At 40.8% G+C, this 17482-nt stretch overlaps 1 protein-coding gene across 6 annotated transcripts in view; it reads right to left on the bottom strand.

The window, feature by feature from the left end:
* Positions 1 to 159: 159 nt before the first annotated feature.
* Positions 160 to 17482, bottom strand: part of LOC110044272 (uncharacterized) — a 58877-nt gene continuing 41554 nt past the window's right edge. For all 6 annotated transcript variants that reach the window (XM_089296689.1, XM_089296687.1, XM_089296688.1 and 3 more), the window contains 16 exons: positions 13737 to 13971; positions 13367 to 13564; positions 12671 to 12764; positions 12448 to 12553; positions 12023 to 12114; positions 11845 to 11912; positions 11350 to 11455; positions 10871 to 10975; positions 10381 to 10537; positions 9900 to 10062; positions 4174 to 7301; positions 3824 to 3927; positions 3459 to 3575; positions 3195 to 3355; positions 2514 to 2640; positions 160 to 1846 (listed from right to left, as the gene is read on the bottom strand). In XM_089296689.1, coding sequence (XP_089152815.1) covers positions 1698 to 1846; positions 2514 to 2640; positions 3195 to 3355; positions 3459 to 3575; positions 3824 to 3927; positions 4174 to 7301; positions 9900 to 10062; positions 10381 to 10537; positions 10871 to 10975; positions 11350 to 11455; positions 11845 to 11912; positions 12023 to 12114; positions 12448 to 12553; positions 12671 to 12764; positions 13367 to 13564; positions 13737 to 13971 — 5110 coding nt within the window. In that variant the 3' untranslated portion in view covers positions 160 to 1697. The remainder of the gene's footprint in view (positions 1847 to 2513; positions 2641 to 3194; positions 3356 to 3458; positions 3576 to 3823; positions 3928 to 4173; positions 7302 to 9899; positions 10063 to 10380; positions 10538 to 10870; positions 10976 to 11349; positions 11456 to 11844; positions 11913 to 12022; positions 12115 to 12447; positions 12554 to 12670; positions 12765 to 13366; positions 13565 to 13736; positions 13972 to 17482) is intronic.

Here is a 17482-nt window from a genome sequence, read left to right as displayed (position 1 = left end):
GCAGACACGCGCCCTGATAGATTCCAACTTTTAAGAGACTTCATAAGGCCAAAATCACTGTCACATGTTTACAAATGTTGACTACGCAGCCAGTTTGCGTTACTAGAATATTTCTTTAGTTGTTGATTAAAATCCAGTTGGAAAGCACAAACTCTTAACTTGTTTTCTCAACTTCAATTTATTTCCATACCAAAACTATAATAGATTTTATAAACTCTGTAGGAGGAATAAAGATAGTCAAAGTGTTTTAGCTACAATTTCAAGACTAAATTACAATTTGGTGGAACCAAATCCTCGCCTTTTTAACCTACGTTGCAAAGTTTGGAAATCTTATTAGAAGTAGCTTGTTGAAATAGGTTTGCCATTTAGATATAAAGCTGTTAGAAATTAAATGACAGCGGAAATTTTAATTCGGCATAATAATTGCTTAAGCCAGCATCCTTCACACGATTACAATTTTTACAGAAGATCGCATTTTTTCATCGATCTTAGCACACATGAAATCATTCTTCATCCATTTTTTCTTGAGACCCATTTATCTACAACTCTTAAAGGGTTTTCTCTCAACCATGCAGAGTACATTTCTTTCGATTAGAAGGAGACTGTAAACATATTCGTGAGATCAAAGTGTCGCTAACAACTGCATTAAAAGGGTTTAAAATAATATTAAAAACCTTTATAGAAAGATGATAAAATCAGTTAATGAAGAAACTTGCATTTTCCGTTCGGTTTTACTCCTAAATTCATTGTACGGTTCGGGTTGCACAATGTACAGAAATCGATTTTTTTTTTGTCGGATAGATAAAGTTATCTGATTTTTTTTTTTTTTTACATGAACAAACAGGGCCTCTTGTAGCACGTCTGAATGGTCGAGAGAAACGTACTTTAAATTTTACAGCGTGCTCGAGCGCATCAAACACACCTATACAAATTACAGCACACTAAACTGATAAGCTTGACCTTGAAGTCAGCGTACGCGTCTATACAAAGGTTATCAAACAGTTAGAAATACTCTTTGAAAAATGCCGATTGAATTGAATATATAACTTAAGTTGACTTCTCTGGCATTTCATGGGTTACACGGCGTTCAAACGGCTTACTTGGCAGTTAGTTGGCTTCCACGCGGCTTTGAATGATTTACTTCAATTATAGATGAAGTGAGTCATGGTGTCAAAAACCGGGTTATAACCTGCCTAAAAGGATCTCTCTAAACAAAGTCAGGAGTCAAAATATTGTTATGGACTTTTCACGAAGTTTATAACATATAGAAAAGAAATTCTATAAGAGTAGATAAGTGGTCGAATAAACTTTCTTAGTATAACTAAAAATAATATAATAATAACCATAGTTTCCATGAGAAAATATACTTATGTCTGAGATATAAATACCGTAATATAGATTTAATATAAAGGAATATAATTAAAATAAGTTAGTTCTCTTTAATACTGAAGAAATCTTTCAAAAATAACGATTCTGAGCTAGAGATTCTATTTAAAACGCCTTTGAAACTGTTAATCCAAACATAAACGTAACACCTTTAACAAACTAACAATCAAACTTTCATTGAAAATATGAAATACACATACGTCATTTGTCTAACTAAGATTTGGTTTCAAACAACGTTAAACTGTACATTATGTCGCTGTATTGTGACGTCATTATCAACATTGCGTCGCTGCTTGATGACGTCCTGAATATCAGACTTGCGTCGTCCGCTTGTCAAATGACGTCACCATCATGATGTTTGACTTGCATGCTGCAATCCGCTCTTGAAGAGTTTTGTTCTCAATTTCTAACGCGTTTATGAAGCTTGGGTCTTCCCAGTTAAGCTCTTTTTCCGCTTTCACTGCGAAGAAAAAAGCAAGCGAAATGCTAATCAATAATTTGACTATACAGTCATATCCAGATAGTACGTTAAATGACCGATTCGATTTCAGAACATATCTGATCTCTATCCGAGAGCCAAGTTCTTCCTGGCTCAAGTTACGCTCAAGAGAAACATTCGACTGTATTCAACGCGAAAAAGTACTACTGACAACGTAGCCCTGTGGAGATCCGTCTCTCTTATTGGTCGTTTCTGGTTGTAAATTTTCGAGCGAATATGACAACCAATCACAAATATTAGATGGATCCCAATCCATCCGCCTTGCGAGATGATTGAATTGAGTACACGAGAAAGATTCAATTTTCACAAGGAAATTGAAATTTTAAAAAGTGCGATATTTTTAAACCTAAAAAAAGACGCATCAAGGGATTTTGTGTTCGTGATACGACAAACAGATTTCTAAGTTGGAGTCAGGAATGATGTGACCTCTGAACAATTTTTACCCCAAATGCAGAATATTTACTCTCTTTAATCATATCCACACTTTTTTTGTTAAGTTAGTTGTGAGAATTCGGTGTTACATTAAGGCAATAATTATCCTTCAATTGATGATTTTCGTTATTCTCATCACCTGTCCGCTTGATAATGCAACGATACTGTGAGGAGAAATTAATCTTTGATCACTTACGTCCGTAGCTCCATCTTTGATTGTCATCAAGCAGTCGATTCTTGGCAGCTGAAAATTCATCTTTTAAATCACGTTGTCTCCGTCGTAGAGTCGCAATGCGTGATTTTCTTTCTTCAGAATCTTGCCACTGATAAATAAAACGAAGCAATACAAAATCAGTAAAAAATGAACAAAGAAAACTTTATCACATTGAAGAAATGCCTTTCTGAACTGAATGAGAAAACGAACGAACAAACGAACACGAATGAATAAATGACTGACTGACTGACAGACTGTCTGACTCACTGTTTGACGGGCTCACTTACTGACCGACTGACTGACTGACTGACTGGCTGACAGACTGTCTGACTAACTGACTGACGGACTCGCTGACTGACTGACCGACTGACTGACTGAATGAATAAATGACAGAATGACTGACCGTCTGCCTGTCTGTCCGTGTCTAACTGACTGACTGACTGTCCGTCTGACTGTCCGTCTGACTGACTGACTGACTGACTGACTGACCGTCTGACTGACGGACCGACTGACTGACTGACTGACCCTCTGACTAACGGACTGACTGACTGACTGACTGATTGACTCAGTGACTGACTGAATGTTTGTATGAATGAACGAACGAACAAGCGAACCACTGACTTACAGCAGAGCACTGGAAGAGATAAATACTTCGGTTTGTACCTGAAAGCTTGGGTCCATTGCCTTTTGCACTTTTTCCATATCATCAACTTCATAAACCTTGATTTGAACTGGCTCCAAAGACTTCCTCGAAAACCAGCGCTTGGGCGAATATTTCCTAGTGCTGGAACCAGGGGACGCAGAACGGCTTCTACCATAGGCACCTACGAGATGAGGTACCTTCGATAAGCTAAGATTAACAGAATGGGCAAATTGCAGGCTTGCATGAATACTTGAATAGACAGTAATATTTGTACCGGTTCTTACCTTTTCTTTTCCCGCGACTCAATCCTTTCTCGCTGCAACTGTCGCTGGAGGCGTGGCTTGTATCGTTGCGCATGCTCTCATAGCCACTGCTGCTGGCCGCATCAGATCGCGAAGATACTGAAAGAGAAGAGTGCTAGAGAGTTAGTTTCTACCTTGCTTGTATCCCGTTTGAAATGAAAGGAAAGATGTTGTAGTTGTAGGAAACCCTGCAACAAAAATTTTATTAATGACTAAACAATTTTGTGGAACAGTACTCGACCAAAGACAGGGAAGTCTTTAGGAAGTGAGTATGACTAACAACTGCAAGGATGGAAGAGGATACCAATTTCGCCAAGAAAAAGTATTAAGTATTACGAGAAGCTTACTTGATTTCATTCTCTTTAGCGACCGGCTTCGTCCGCGAGGTCCTGGGGAGTCCCCAATACTGCTGTCACTTGCATGGCCGCTGCTGTAGCTACTGCGGTCTCGTCTAGAAAAAAACAACAACTTAAGTACATGTATAGAGATAAAAGTCAAATAGAAATGAGGCTATTGACGACATGCAGCCGAAAATTAGGCTCGATTCCGTCCTGTTCAGCTGTTCCTCCCAGGGAGTCGGGGGGGGGGGGGTTGAGGGTAAGTTTTTCCCGCCTTCTCCTTTTCTGCATTCCCCTTCCACCTGCAAAGATGAGTATCGCGCATATGTGACAATAAATTTTAAAATGTTGCTACTCACCCGAAAAATTTGAATCTTCCAAACTTTCCATTTCTTGGTGCAACAGGCGTCGAAGGCCCTGACATTTCATCCGTTGTCACCTCTCCAGCTGACACCACGGGCTCATTTGCAACCCACACAACCTCGGTACTTTCAGTTCTTGTGCTACTGTCCTCCACGCTGGAAGACGCCAGCGCCATATTGGACGCGTTTTGCGTTTCAGCAGCCGTTGTAAAAGTTGCTACAAATTCTCCGGATAAGCGGTATTGACGGTTCGCGACGCTGTGAGTGCTGTCCGTGTTTTGCGTTTGAGACGCGCTTGGTTCTGAGCTGGGTATTGTCGCCACAAACTCGCCCGACAATCTGTAAACGATTCGCGGTGGCGCGCAACGATCGTGGAAACGCGCGATGAATTCCTCTTGTGGAGCGTAAGGCGTCTCGGGCGGGACTGGAATGTACTGGATGATGGGCCTCGCGACAGAAACAGAAATGGCGTTGGAAGGGTGTGTTATTAAAGTTCTAGAAGACTGTTTATCCATCCTCGACGGCTTATCAGGTCTCTCGAATTCCGTGTCAGAAACCTCTGAACCACAATATGTGAGTTTCACAACACTTGACATAGAGCTGATCGATGCGCGGTCGCATCTTTTTGACCGACTGTTGTTTGCCTTGACAAAATGCTCAACTCTTTCACTGTCTTTTCGAGATAGTCTATCCGTAGAAACGCGGTCAGCGCTGAACAAACTATTCGATCTGTTTAATTCTTTCTCGGCATTCTCTATAACGCAAGCACTTTCGAGACTGCTTGCCTTGTGGAAATTGTTGTTCTCGTCTTCGCATCCAATAAATGTAACGCTCGTTTTCATATTTCCAACAGAGAGCGAGGACAGCCTCGGCGTTGGATCAAACTGTGATCTGATGACACTTCGACGCGGCGTACACCACGGCTCCGTCTTAGCCGTCATCGAACTATCACTTGATTCATCGCCGTCTTGCGTTCTACAGTGGCACGGTGCAATGTCACTGTCGTAGTCTCTCTCGCCCCTATACCGAAGCTTAGGACTGGAAATGAGTTTGGCGGTTTCCGACGTGCGTTTCTGTGGCACGAGTGGCGGTAGAAGAATATCATTACCCGACGTATCGCACGAAGCTAATGGAACAATACGTCGGTTTGGCCTCGGGCGTGGTCGGCGATGCTCGGGATGCCGAGTGGCTGGCCGAGCGTACCGCGAAGAGAACTTCTCGCCTTCGCATTCTCTCAGCTGTTCGGCGACGAATTTTTGCAGAAGTGATCGTAGATCTCCTTTGCTGTTTGAATTTGTCATGTTGTCCATGTCTTTTAGTGGAATGTTTTCCTTGTCACCCTCCACAAGAATCGTGTTGGTGCCATCGTCGATTTCAACACTGACGATGCTGTAGCTGCAACTTGCGCGGTTCTTCGCGCCATTTCTGATGTCCGCGGAGGTCTGGTTCAGATTGGACTCCACTGAAGGGAATTCAGGTATTGGAGACAATGTCTTACTTTGGAAAGATTTTGACACTTGAATGTCCTCCAGTTCATCTTCGGTCGAGGAAGACTGGGGCGAGGGTACGAGACGGTAAAACATTTTCATTGGTGTTTCAAACGTGTAACTGCGCGTAATTGCATCCGTGTCTGACTCCGCTGAGCTTTCATCAGAACTTTGCCGCTGGCTGGGTTTTTGCGCACTGATTTTCTCAACCGTAGGCTCACCGGATGTGCTGACATCTTGTAATCTCTCCTCGAGCTCTGGGAAAAGAACATCGGTTTCGCTGCCAGTGAAATTTCTCTCCAAGTGATCCACCTCGACCTCGCACTCGTCTTCACAGAAGGCTTCGGCGATGATCTCGTCTTCCGCGTGTTGTTTTCCCCACACTAGCTCGGTGTCATCATACGAGAAATCATCGGAGCTGGTCTCTCGGTTCTCCTCGAGGACGTAACACAAATCGGGTGTGTCCGACGTCGGGGAGTGTGGTTGACAGTTTTTGATCAGTTCCGCGGTTATCTCGCTACTAGCGCGACTGTTTCTGTTCTCGTAATGACGAAACACCTCTTCATCGCATCGATTCTGCTCGGAATTGAGTGAATTCATTGAGTCGGTCGCGTTGTCATTCCGATAGTACGCGACGTCGCCATTTCGTCGAGACATCTCGTAATCGTGCAAGTCCTGCTCCATGTTAAGAGAGTCCATGGAGTCAGCGTGGATGTCGTTCACAGCGGTACAGGTCAAGAAAGAAAACGATGGCGCCTTGGCCATCACAATGCTCTCCGCGTCCGACGATTCACTTGATGTCTCCGGGCTCATGACCCGCGCTCCCAGCTTCGCTTCCTCGCCTGGAAACGACTGTACGGGAATTACCACAGTGCTGTGTCGAGAATTCATCGTTTCATCAACGTCTAAGTTGGGACCTAGTCTAGACGGTAGAATAAGTGTGCTGAGCTCTGGAGCGGAAATTTCAGTCACCTCCTTTACTTTAGGGCTAGCGATGTCGTTTTGGTGTGTCTTACTTCTTTTGGCTTTGTCCTTCCCCGCGATTTCTGCAATACTCGACGAGCTTCCTTTATTTTCAAGAAGTCTTTTCCTACTTGCTTTCTGGCTGTCGGGTAGGATTTCAATTTCGGTCTCGTAAGACGATTCCTCAGTGTAATTTTCGCTGAACTCTTCTCCTTCTCCTTCTTCTCGAGCGGAAAGTATCTTTTCTTGCGCTTTTTCCTCTGCAAGACTACCACTGTCCTCACTTCCCTCGACTTCACGCTTCAAGTCCTCGCCTTCTTCATTAAATTCCGCTTCTTCGTTCTCAATCGATTCTAGTTTCCGCACCAGGGACCTTGTACTGTCGGACACGCTCGATTTCCTGATAGGGAGCCTCGTTGGCGGGCCCTCGTTGTCTGTGAGCTCGCGGTCACTAATAGCCCCGTCGGGACCCACGTAGATCACAGTATCGCACGACTCCTCGCCCGTGCTCGAGTTGTAGTCGGAGCTAGCCGGTTCACCGATCGGACAATCTTCGCGGAGTTTTTCGTTTAACGCTGTGGTCCGAAGTCTAGGCTCAGCTGTCCGAAGTCTCGGTTTTCGGATTCGGGCCTCGTCGCAGGAGCTTTCGCCACCAGACGAACTCGTGCTGGATCCCTGAAAAACACCAAAAAATAACAGCCGTCAATAATGTACTTTACACTTCTTTTGTACGATTAAAAGATATAATATCGAGTAAATAAACGCCAATCTTGTTTACAACAAGTGCGCAATTTTGTCTGGACAAAAGCTGAATGCATAAGTGGGGAGCTGAATCAATAATGTGTGTGTGTGGGTTCCAAAATTTCAATTCAAACAAAGGGGTTAGCAAATTTGTTCTTCACAGTAAACTTGGGGCAAGTTGAAAATGAAGTTATCAAGCCTACGTTTGTTTTTATAGGTTATAAATCTACCTTGATTACTTTTAATTGTTCAACGTGCCCCAAGATCTTGCATGGGCTCAAATGCAGAGGTTTTGATCATAGTTCTAATTAAGTTAGACTAGTTTTCGGCTCTTCTCAAAGCAGTGTTACAGATTAAAAGCGGTAGATCTTATCACGATCATTTGTATCTAGGTTGACATATTCTGCATACCGGCCTGAAAATGTTGAACTTACTAGCTTTGTCTCGAAAGAAGAAACAGCCTTTTAAGAAAGGTATTTGCTGACAAACGGCAGAGCTAAATTGTTGTATAACCTTGATTTACTCACAGCACGATAAGAAATTTCTTCAAAACTTAGAAACAACAGGGTTCGGGAATTCATGCCGAGAACTAAGTGTTTCAACGCCCCAGGGGTAAAACCACGAAAAAAATAACTTTGGTACAGACATTAAGCTGAGGAAAAAAAGGTCTACAAGAGAAGGAGAACTGAATTGGAGGTTCGCTTAGGGTACTAACTGAGGAAAGAATTCGTTTCCATTTCGGAGTTAAGCAAGCCGAAGTCGTCTTCAATCTCGACTAAATGGCTTTTTGAATACTTGTTTATCAAAAGTTTTCTTTACGTTTCTCCACGGGACGTCTTTTCTCGCACGCAAATTTTAAGATCGTGCAAATTTTATTACATTTTCTTAAGCATGTCTTAGAGTTTTAACTCTTTGTGCAAGAAACGAAGGTGTCGAGAAAGTGAAAAGAATTTCTACTTTAACAGTTTTTATCACTCTTCGTAAACTAAGGTCGCTTTCCTGCTCTCTCGTAAGGAAAAGCAGTGAGCCAGAATATCTTATTCAAATCATAATTGCAGCTACATTTGACTGGTATCTTATCAGGAACCTAATAAGTCTTGAGAATCAAGATGTAATTTGCTCTCATTTGGTTTCTGTTTAAATCTGCATGATACGACTTCGTGTTAAACAACATGTAAATGAATTATTTTTCATAATCATTGTAATATTTGCTTATAAACTTCAAGATAGTTTTCTCCAGTCCATGTCTTTCATTAGATTAACACATTAGAATGAAAACTATAACAAAAACTGAAACAAAAGCAAATCAGTTCTCTAAATATAACAAAGCTTCTTTAACTGGAACTAGTTGGAACGAATCTGGACCTATCTGAGCTCACAGCTTCGTGCCCAGATTTTAAACTTTAAAGTGATTTGGGCAAATTGTTTGAGAACTCTGTCTTCTCATGCTGAGTTGACTTAATTCAAAGCGAGAATACCACAGCTAATAAGTTCCTGTAAGTAAAATTTCCTTAGTTATGAAACTTTGATACAATAAATCATATGTTTTTTGAGCATCATTCTTTATGTTGAGCACAAACATAACTATAGCTTACGAATCGTTCACTGCTTGAGCTCGCCAGTGAAAACAGAAACATGAAAGTAGGAAACTTTCGAACAACTTTACTAGCTGGTCAGAAATAATGTTTTATGCCATAAAACCGCATTTTGTTGCTATACACTGATGTTAACTTCATCTAAATATGGAAGCAACTTTTTCGATTTTGTATACATGCCAAGATGAATAAATCGACTATCGAACTAGCAACCACATGTTTCTTCAATAGCTGAATTTACAGAGGTATTCGATTAGGATTGAGACTCTAAAATGCTTTCGCTGAATTTAGAAGATTTGCAGATGTGATATATTACCTAAAATGCGAACAATATTGATGTCAGACACCTTTCCTATTGGTTTCGGTGTCAGTCTAAGATTTCTGTTTCCAAGCTCTTTACTTCCCAAAGAAATCGTAGGTAATTAGTTAACGGCGGGAAAAACTACTCACCAAGCTTCACCAGAAGATACAACCGTTTCGCCAAAGTTTAGTAGCAAAATGACAGTGATTTACGAGACTATAATCCCTTGCAGATATGTGGCTCGCAGTGTATGTTGGCAGACCCCTTGTAAACCAATCATCTTAGCCGAAGGGAGGTATTTCATAATGAAAAGAGCTTATCAAGCATGGAGGAGATAATGAAAAAGGTATGAAAATTTTTCTATAGTGTAGGACCTGATAACCTATCTCATTGTTTGCAACATACAAAAGGCGGACAAGAAGAAACCACAAACGTAATAAACGCTAAATGAACGACAAATATTTTTATCAGGGAAACATGACCTCGATTGATTTTACGTTTTCGGAGGCCGCGTTTTAATAAGATTAATCAAGTGTCAAGACCCGCTAAATTAAAAACGCAAATACAATTCAGTATTTGCTTTATGATTAGCAATGCTGGTATCTATGTGGCCTCCAACGTGGGACTCGTACTTACCTTTCCCTTGCGCTTTCGCAACCGGTGAAGCCTGGTCGCTAGCTGAACCGTCGCCAGTGTTTCGGCGTAGAATGGAAGCGAGGGTGACACATGCGCAATCATGGTTGTGCGACAGGACGTATTTCCGATGGACTCTTGGAGCATGCGCGTGATTTTGCTTGTTCTGTTAAATTAAAATTACAGAGCAGAAAATTAGAATAACATTTCAGTCGTGGCAGGACGATCCGGTAAAAGCCTTATAAGCGTAAATGTCAGTTTATAACTTTGGCTGCCGGACTACAGCAGAAATGCCTACCTAAGTTTCATTTTTCAACAGTAGCACTAACTCGAAAACCTAGAGAAAAAAAATCCTCAAATATACTTAAAGCTAAGAAGTATAAGAAGTTGAACATTTGGCGCAGATTTAACATGAATCTGCCATCGATCACTTGATCTCAGTGGAGATTAAACAGCTTGCTTGAAGGTGATAGGTTCAACGCACCTGTGAGGCACGTGCTTGGCGCCATTTATGAGAGAAATGATGACGTTTCCAAGTCCTGACAATGACATACTGCTGGCCCCTCCGTTATTCTTAGACCCAGTGTACCCTTCACAGCTAGCGAGATCGATCAAATGTAGCCGGGAGCGCCCTCCGTGGACTGAGGAGAGAAGTGAAGAAACATGGCCGAGAGAATTAGTTGGATTATAGAACTAACGACGCTTTCAGCTTTTTTCTGTTGGTAACATTTGTAAACGAAAGGGGAGGCACTTTAATTAAACACTTCAACAACTTCTTTTTCCGTTTTATCTAAAACATGAGGAGCTACTGCCACGTTTGGCAGAGTTCGTACGGTCAGAATCAAGACAAAGTCTTGATATACCGCCATATTCTCATAACTAACCTTAAAAGAGTTAATAAGGAAGTCAGTAAGGAGAATTAACATGTCCAGATTGAGGCTGTCATCAAGTTGTGAGAAAAAACACTGTCTTACCTCCTCCAGCGTTCTTGGAATTTTTCTCCACGCGGTACTGATAAATATGCACAGTGAAGAACATATGCGAGTTCATGCTTTCCTCCCAGTCTGTGTTGTTTTCGCCTGTAAAAGGTAAAAGAAAAAACGGGTATTATACCCAACTTGCTACTATTCGAGAGTCGTCCGCACAACTGACGCTTAACTCTGGCGACATGTCTGTAGCATGAGGCGGCAAGGAGTATTTCTACTCCCCCCTGGATGGGATGCTAGTCCAGCGCAGGTTACTCTCCAGCAACCTGTCAGGTTGCCCCAACAATTCACTGAATACCTCCTGAGTGGAGAGAGAGGCACCGTGAGAGTAGTGTCTTGCCCAAGAACACAACACACTAACCACAGCCAAAATTAAATTCTAAATCTCTTTTTAATAGGTCTCAGGTCCAAACGTAAAGAGGCCAACGCCCCTTTCTAAAATTGTTATAAGATTAAACGTAACTCACCCTCAGGCTTGTTGTTCAGTGGTCTTGTTCTTGAGGCGATAGCCGCATCCAGATAGTAAGCTGCTTTTTCAGCTGATGCCACACGAAGCTCTGTGGGATTGATCTCCTGCAACATAACGAGAAAGCGTCTTAAACAATGTGTTCTGGGCAAACCTGGTCTCGTGTACCAGAAGTTCTTTTGGATAGTCACGCAAAAGTGCGTGACTGTAACGCAAATAACAGTGAAAGATTGCATGCTTGGAAGAGGACTTGAAAATCCAAATTCAAGAACTGGAAAGCTGGTAGAAACGTCGCTGCTGAGGATTTCTTGAGCTGAGCCCACGATTGCTAAGGAACGTGACTTACAATTTTTGGAGCCTTATTCTGAATAGCAAATTAGAAGCAGGCAACTCTTCGGGAAATTCAAGGAAGACGAGTTACCGGATTGCTTACTCATATTGAAGTGTAGACACAGGGCAGTTTAGGATTAAACTGAAAAAAGAAATCTACGGTTACCTGAGCTCCATTACGGTCTTCACGAAGGAAAATACTGGGGCTTGGGTCGCCTGTGCCATTTTCTGAGCCTGCGTTACATCAGAATAAGTGAGAAGGTTACTTTTTCTATCAACAGCAGCGAATTTGATCAAGCTTTTTACATTACATTTACCTTTCATTAAGAATTTGTTTTTATTACCTGAAGCTTGCTCCGCGAGTAAATCCCGAACTTTTTCCGAACGGCCGACGATTTCCACTGCCGACACTCGAACGGAAAACCTTGAACCCGTTCTGAAACGATAAAACAACACAGTAAATATTAGGAAGATTTCTTTACGTGATAACAGCTACCTGAAAGTAAACTAACTGAGGAGTGTCGAGAGCCAGTTGTTTTCTCAAATTGTAATCATGCAGGCAAAAATCTTCAAATGCTGCCACTGTAATGCATTGTAATTCTCGTAATCTTTAGTGCCCTTCACTTAACAGCTTCTTGTCATTACTAAGTATTGTCCTACAAAATCAAGCATTTTGTTGATTTAGGCCTTTAGTTTAGACTCTCATTATCTGGTTCAAATATATGAGTGTCTCTTGAATTATCAGAGAGGTTCACTGTGCTTCTCTTACTTTTGTTTCTGTTCACTGATCAGTTTGAACAGCCAGGACAGCGCACAAGGAATCAGTCCCAAACTCTGCTCTTTTTCGTCTCGGCCAACCATAGTGTTCGTTTTACCTGGAAGAAAGAAAATAATAAATATTAAGTAAATAATAATATTTTGAATAAAATCGTTTGGTAGGAATTACATGACACTACTCGTTTTTTTATGGACAGCGTGAAAAATACACCTACCTAGACCAGCATGGCCGTACGAAAAAAGACAACCTTCAGATCCACTCACAACTGATTGAAGAACATCTACCAGAGATCCTGAACAAACTTCAACCTTCAAAACAAAACAGTCCAGATTCACTTTTATAGATCAAGTGCACGTTAAGCTGTAAAAGGCCGTTCTAAATGTTAAGTCTGTGGATAGTGTAATGACCATTCAAATGAAAGCTATTGAGCAGTACTTCCATGTGGTACTGTTTATTATGTTGTACAAGGTGGTTCTAACGTTAAAGCCTGTAGATGAAACCCTAGTGAGTGACCATTCAAATGAAAGCTATTGAGCAGTACTTCCATGTGGTACTGTTTATTATGCTGTACAAGTTGGTTCTAACGTTGAAGTCTGTAGATGAAACCCTAGTGTGTGACCATTCAAATGAAAGCTATTGAGCAGTACTTCCATGTGGTACTGTTTATTATGTTGTACAAGTTGGTTCTAACGTTAAAGTCTGTAGATGAAACCCTAGTGTGTGATCATTCAAATGAAAGCTATTGATCCTTGTGGTTCTGTTTATTATGTTGTACAAGTTTGCTCTAAGTTTTTATTCAGTGGATGAAACCCTAGTATGTGACCATTCGGTTGAAAACTATTGAGTAGTGCATTCTCGCAAATTATTAATGCTGTGGAGTATGTCTTGACTTCGATTCCATCCAACTCACCTGAGAGCAATCTGACTCAAATATCGTGTCAAATGCAAACATCTTAGGTGCTGCCACGCCCATCTTTCTGTGTGTCTGTGACACGTGACCAACTGTACTCGGATCATACAACGTGACTTGCTTTCTTTTCTGATCCACCTTCATAAATGACCCAGTCTCTCCCGGAAATGAAGGACAAATTCTTAGCATCACTTTGACCTGCGGTTGAAAACTCGAATTAATGAAGGCTTACAAGCGGCAGTTTACGGTTTTCTTTAACTTGTTAGACAACTCAGCCTCCTATTAACGCGTTTGTTGCATGCAAACACACGTTTATACAAGTACCCAAGGTTGTTATAACTATAATTTCAAATTTGCATATGGCTCATACCTTTCCATCCGTTCTCTTTGTGTTCATCTTTAGCAGGCCAGGTGGTACAGCTGGGCTCGATATCCGAAGCATTTCCTTGAACTTTGTCGGGAAAGGGTAAGGCTGAATTTCCTTCTGCGCATGCCTCGACGGTGTCAACTCCACCATAGGGGAGGGGTGGTACATGGATGGGTCTTGTTTGTGACTGTGTGCTTTCTTGTGCTTCTTTTTCGAGGAAAGTAGTTTTTGAGCAGCCCTGAATAGATATGAACACGGTCTTTAGAGACAAGGTACCAGTTGTGTAAAACAACGGGACGAGATGAAAGCAATACGGGTCATTATGACATGGTAAGACGTTCCAGAAGCTCGGCGTGATATAAATTACGATATTTCGGTTGAAAATAAGTACGTATTTTAGGGAGACGCGTGCACATTATCTCAAAGTAACACGCGTAACTCTAACCAAAATGGGGAGAAACATGCAAGGTCTTGAATTGCTCTTTGTCTGTTACAACTGTGACTTTATTATCGAATGATTGAATAATTAGAAATGTTGGTTTGGAATAACCTGCGGATACCCACAAAATCGAGAAACTGTCAAAAACAATTTATGAATTACTGTGTTGTCGAAAGATAACTGTTACCGGCAAGACAGAAATCACTTTGAAAGGGATCAGATCACACTAAAGGATTTTTCGATTATTCACTTAAGCTTAATTAATCCCTTGTGAAGATCTGATCAGTTTCAAACTTGAAAACGAAGCACTACTTAGAAAAGTAAGTGATCTAAAGTAGGTGATCTGATCGGTCTTAGATAATCTTTGTTTAAAACAAGTTAAGAAAACATAAGTCGTTCAAAGACGGACTACAGATTATAGACATTATAGTCTTAGTCTATCGGCATCACTCATTTATCACTCCTTCTTTGTAATGGCCTTTGCAAGCAAATTCCACAGTTATCGAGTCAATAGAATTAAGGACTTTATCATGTCTGTTGAACACAGGTTCTTCCCAGAAGAGTTTTAAAATGGTTAATATAATTTTGATGTCTTGAATGCACTTATAATCTGTCTACCCGAAAAAAACAATCGCTTTTCACGTACGGCTCGTTTAAACGTACACGGTTTTGACGTCAAGGGAAGAACAAAGGATTAAAATTTAATTCTACAGGAAGAAGCATTGATTAGTTCATGCAAAACATTGACTGTACAACTAAACACAAGTCTCAAAAGAACTGTAAAAATCTTTGACATATGGAATGTAAATATTGATAATTACAAGAAAATGACGGATGCAAAACATCGTAAGTTGCATTCGACGCGGTTCGGAAATTCTAAGCTTAATTAGCGGCCACTTTGCTTTCTTATTTGGAAGCCACCGTAAGGAATGTAAATGAGAAATTGAACCAGACTAAGCTCCTTGGCTCTGGTGATAAAGTACTAAGTTTTCATTATAATGTATCTTGTTTTCGTTCCATGTGTATTATCGTACTTTATTTGTGACATTCTGTCGTGCAGTTGGCATGAACTTTCACTTTAGGTAAATTAAGTGGATTAAAGTTTTCTTTGTTGTTATTCCTTGTAAGCTAAGGTACAAGGGTTAACCCTCAGAACATCAATACAAGGGAAATTTTACGCTAGAGGAATAAATATGGCTGACCAACAGAACGTAAAGTAAAAGCGGGCTGATTCACTGCCTAGTGTTACACAACAGAAAAATAGACATTGAGTCCTACCGCACACCAGTTTACGATTTTGTTTCGCTAATACTTGAAACTCCGATCGACTAACTTCAGTGTTACATCCGTAATGCGGTACTTATAATGTGATACACATGGCCAAGTGAATAAAGGTGGTATCACCTCACTGAAATGAACCACAAAGACTTGCCCTTTCAAAGTATGTACGGTATATACGTTATCGTAAAACTGAAAAGTCACATGCAAGTACATGAATACCCATGCAATACGGAAAGTTATCTACCTGACTCTAGCCTTAACCAATTCTTGGCTTGCCGTTAACGCTTGGTAACTTGATAAATAGTGTAAACCGGACGCGGTTTGCGCACAGTTTTGCTCGTATTTGCCAAGAGCGTCCATTTTAGGTCGAAGCGTCGAAGCGAAGTAATGACATGGAATACTGCACCCGGACAAAAATTCCTTTTTTTACGTCCTGTGAGCTGTCACTGGACGGATGCAATAGCACAACCTGACAAAATTGTTTACTCAGCAAGGCAAAGAACCACTAACTAAAACACAGTACAGGCGGGTTTTGTAGGCGGGGACATGTCTTTTATCGTTGATTTTGAGAGAAAGGCAAATGACAAGTTATATGGAACAAAAACATCCATTAAGTCAAGTGCATTCCGATAGTTTTTCAATTGTGTGCCATTTAACTACTCGTTCAACTTTGCGTGCTACACCAACTAAAATAACACTTAGCCAGAAACTGATACAGCTTGTTAGTGAGAAAGCATGCGACTTCAGGATAAAATTCGACCGGGCAAGAGCTTTTGTGGAGACGAGCGGGAATTGCGTAGTTCTCTTTTCCGTCTCATCTACCACACGCGACGAAAGAGTAGCTTTCTAGCGCAGAGAGGATTCATTTTCTCCGGAAGTCAACTCATTCATACTAAAGGGTCTTTTTCCTAAACGCGACATCAAAATATTCGCGCTAATATGTTTTCTATTGTTTTGATGTGGTTAAGGGCGTGTTGATTTGCTGACCACCCTTCTTCAGTGATAATATTATTTCAAGACTTGAACAAATAACATTTTGTCGTTAATCCTTTCTATATTCATTGAAAGTGGCATTTGGAAAACAGGAATATAAATCCAAAATCTTAAGAAGAGCTTTGTCTTTGTATTATTATTATTCTAAATTGCAATAAACTTCAAATGCATTTTTAAGCAAGCAACAGTTCCGAACAACGATTTCACCGGCTCGTGCTAGGGTTTAGGGTTAGAAGTAATATCAGTGCATGATTTTAAAGTAGTTTGTTTAAAATACAAAGAAATCAGATTACTAAAATCCTTTCATAAACAGTCATTCTCACTAAGACTATTCATAAATCAAACTTCACAGAAAAAATTCTTTGACTTGCATAAATATTTCTTCCCATTCACTCCAGAAAGACCGGAACTTGACAGATACTTCATCAACATAAGGCTATTAAAACTTTTATTGTTAGGATTACCGAATGACAAAAGATGTGTATAATTTGTTTATACAAAGAACAATAAAGTTTAGTTGGAATGAACCATTTAAAATTTCCAGTTATTTTCAGTTTCTTGGAATGATCTCCACTAAGGAAGTACGGTAACTCAATAAATTAAATTGAGCATAGAGAGAGAAGGAGAATACTGGGAGCTGAGACAACATTTTTCCACCGTGAGGCGGAGATCTCATTCAAACAATAATCGATAATAGCGGTTGGGCCGAGAATCGTACTGTTTGAATTGGTACATTTGAAGCCGACTTACACGACAGAAAATTTTTGCACAACGACATTTGTCCGTGTCGAACCTCGTTTTTTACTTTTTTCTGATTCTCTCGTGCCATTTATATCGGAATTTCAGTCTTGCAAATCGGCCTTGAGAAGAGGTCAAATGAGATTTGCACTATGCTGTCTAGGCTTTTTCACAAATCTAAGTTACCTCGAAGACTTTCGAGGTACTTAAGGAGACACCATGTTGCTTAGCAACACCTCTGACTAACTGCGGGCTCAGCAGATTTCTCCAGACAGACTACCGAACGTGTGAGCCAACA

The sequence above is a fragment of the Orbicella faveolata genome, unplaced genomic scaffold (genome assembly GCF_042242905.1).
Source record: "Orbicella faveolata isolate gen_17 unplaced genomic scaffold, um_ofav_v1 contig_27, whole genome shotgun sequence".
Lineage (NCBI taxonomy): Eukaryota > Metazoa > Cnidaria > Anthozoa > Scleractinia > Merulinidae > Orbicella > Orbicella faveolata.
Note: the sequence above shows the minus strand (reverse complement) of the source record. Positions and strands in the feature narration are given on the sequence as shown.